General features: G+C 42.3%; 1 protein-coding gene across 2 annotated transcripts in view; it reads left to right on the forward strand.

The window, feature by feature from the left end:
* LOC101857628 overlaps positions 1 to 1,271 on the forward strand; it is a 121,616-nt gene that overhangs the window by 114,970 nt on the left and 5,375 nt on the right. For both annotated transcript variants that reach the window (XM_013079849.2, XM_013079848.2), the window contains exon 3: positions 1,073 to 1,144. In XM_013079849.2, the coding sequence (XP_012935303.1) occupies positions 1,073 to 1,144 (72 nt within the window). The remainder of the gene's footprint in view (positions 1 to 1,072; positions 1,145 to 1,271) is intronic.

Below are 1,271 nucleotides of genomic sequence, written 5' to 3' on the forward strand. Positions count from 1 at the left end.
GAGAAGAAGAACCGGGAGAAGAAAGAAGAGAAGTAAAAGAAAACGAAGATGTGAGAAGCCCATGCTAAGAAAAAACAACAACCGCGACAAAGTGTAGGATTATGCTGGTTAAAAAAAACCCAGCAACAACAACCACTGTCTCCGTGTGTGTTAAAGAGAGAGAGAGAGAGAGAGAGAGAGAGAGAGAAAGGGGAAAGAGAGAAGAAGTGAAGAAGTGAAGAAGAAGAGAGAGAGAAAGGAAGAGAAAGAAGGAGAAAGTAGGAGAAAGTGAGGAGGAGATCGAGAGAGATTGAGCGTATATGTGTGTGTGCATTTGTGTTTATGCGTTATGTGTGTGTGTGCGCGCGCGCGCGTGTGTGTGTGCGTGTGTGTGTGTGTGTGTGTGTGCGTGTGTGTGCGTTTTTATCCATATTAGTTAATGCGATCGATCGCCTGGTGGTGAGATTGTAAGATTTCTTGAGACTTTTTGGCGAGATTTGAAAGTCCATTAGAAGTCTTTTAATCCCTTTGACAGTTTTAGAAACTACATAGACACACAGAGAGACAAAGAGACTGAGAAAGATAGAAAGAGAAAGACAGAGACACAGAGAGGGACAGAGAGAGAGAATGAGAGAATAGGGAGGGATGAGGAGAGAAAGAGAGGGAGGTGAGAAGTGAGCGGGAAAGACAAAGAGAAAGACAGAGACAGTCATGGAGACTGAAGGAAAGACTAAGAGAATCTTTTTTTAAGGCAAAGAAAGAGAAAAAGAAGAGAGAAAAGGAAAGAGAGGGGTGAAATACAGATAGATGCCATGAGAAGAACAGCGAAAGAGATGGGGAAAAAGAGAAAGAAAGAAAGAGAAAGAGAGAAAGAGAGAAAGAGACAGAGAGACAGAGACAGAGACAGGGACAGACATTGAGAGAGACAGGGGAGAAAGGGAAAGAGAGGGAGAGAGAAATAGAGGAGAGATGTGTGTACCCATCACAATTGCACAATAACAGGATAATGTAGTGTGCTTTGTGATGCCAATAAAGTATGTCTTTGTTGATTGCTATCAAGTAATGGCGAACAATTTTTTTCTTCTCTTCCCAGGGACTTGAGCATGAACAACTTACAAAAGCTGCCGGAGGATACCTTCAAGGAAATGACCAGCCTGCGAGAATTGTAAGCATTTCAGAAAAAGAAATACAGGAAATACAAAATCCGTGTCTTTGTGGCCTAACCTTTTTATATCTCACTCTTTAATACTGCAGTTGAGCTCATTTCTTTCTTTGTCCCCCCCCCCCCTCTT

This window comes from Aplysia californica, unplaced genomic scaffold (assembly GCF_000002075.1).
Source record: "Aplysia californica isolate F4 #8 unplaced genomic scaffold, AplCal3.0 scaffold00066, whole genome shotgun sequence".
Lineage (NCBI taxonomy): Eukaryota > Metazoa > Mollusca > Gastropoda > Aplysiida > Aplysiidae > Aplysia > Aplysia californica.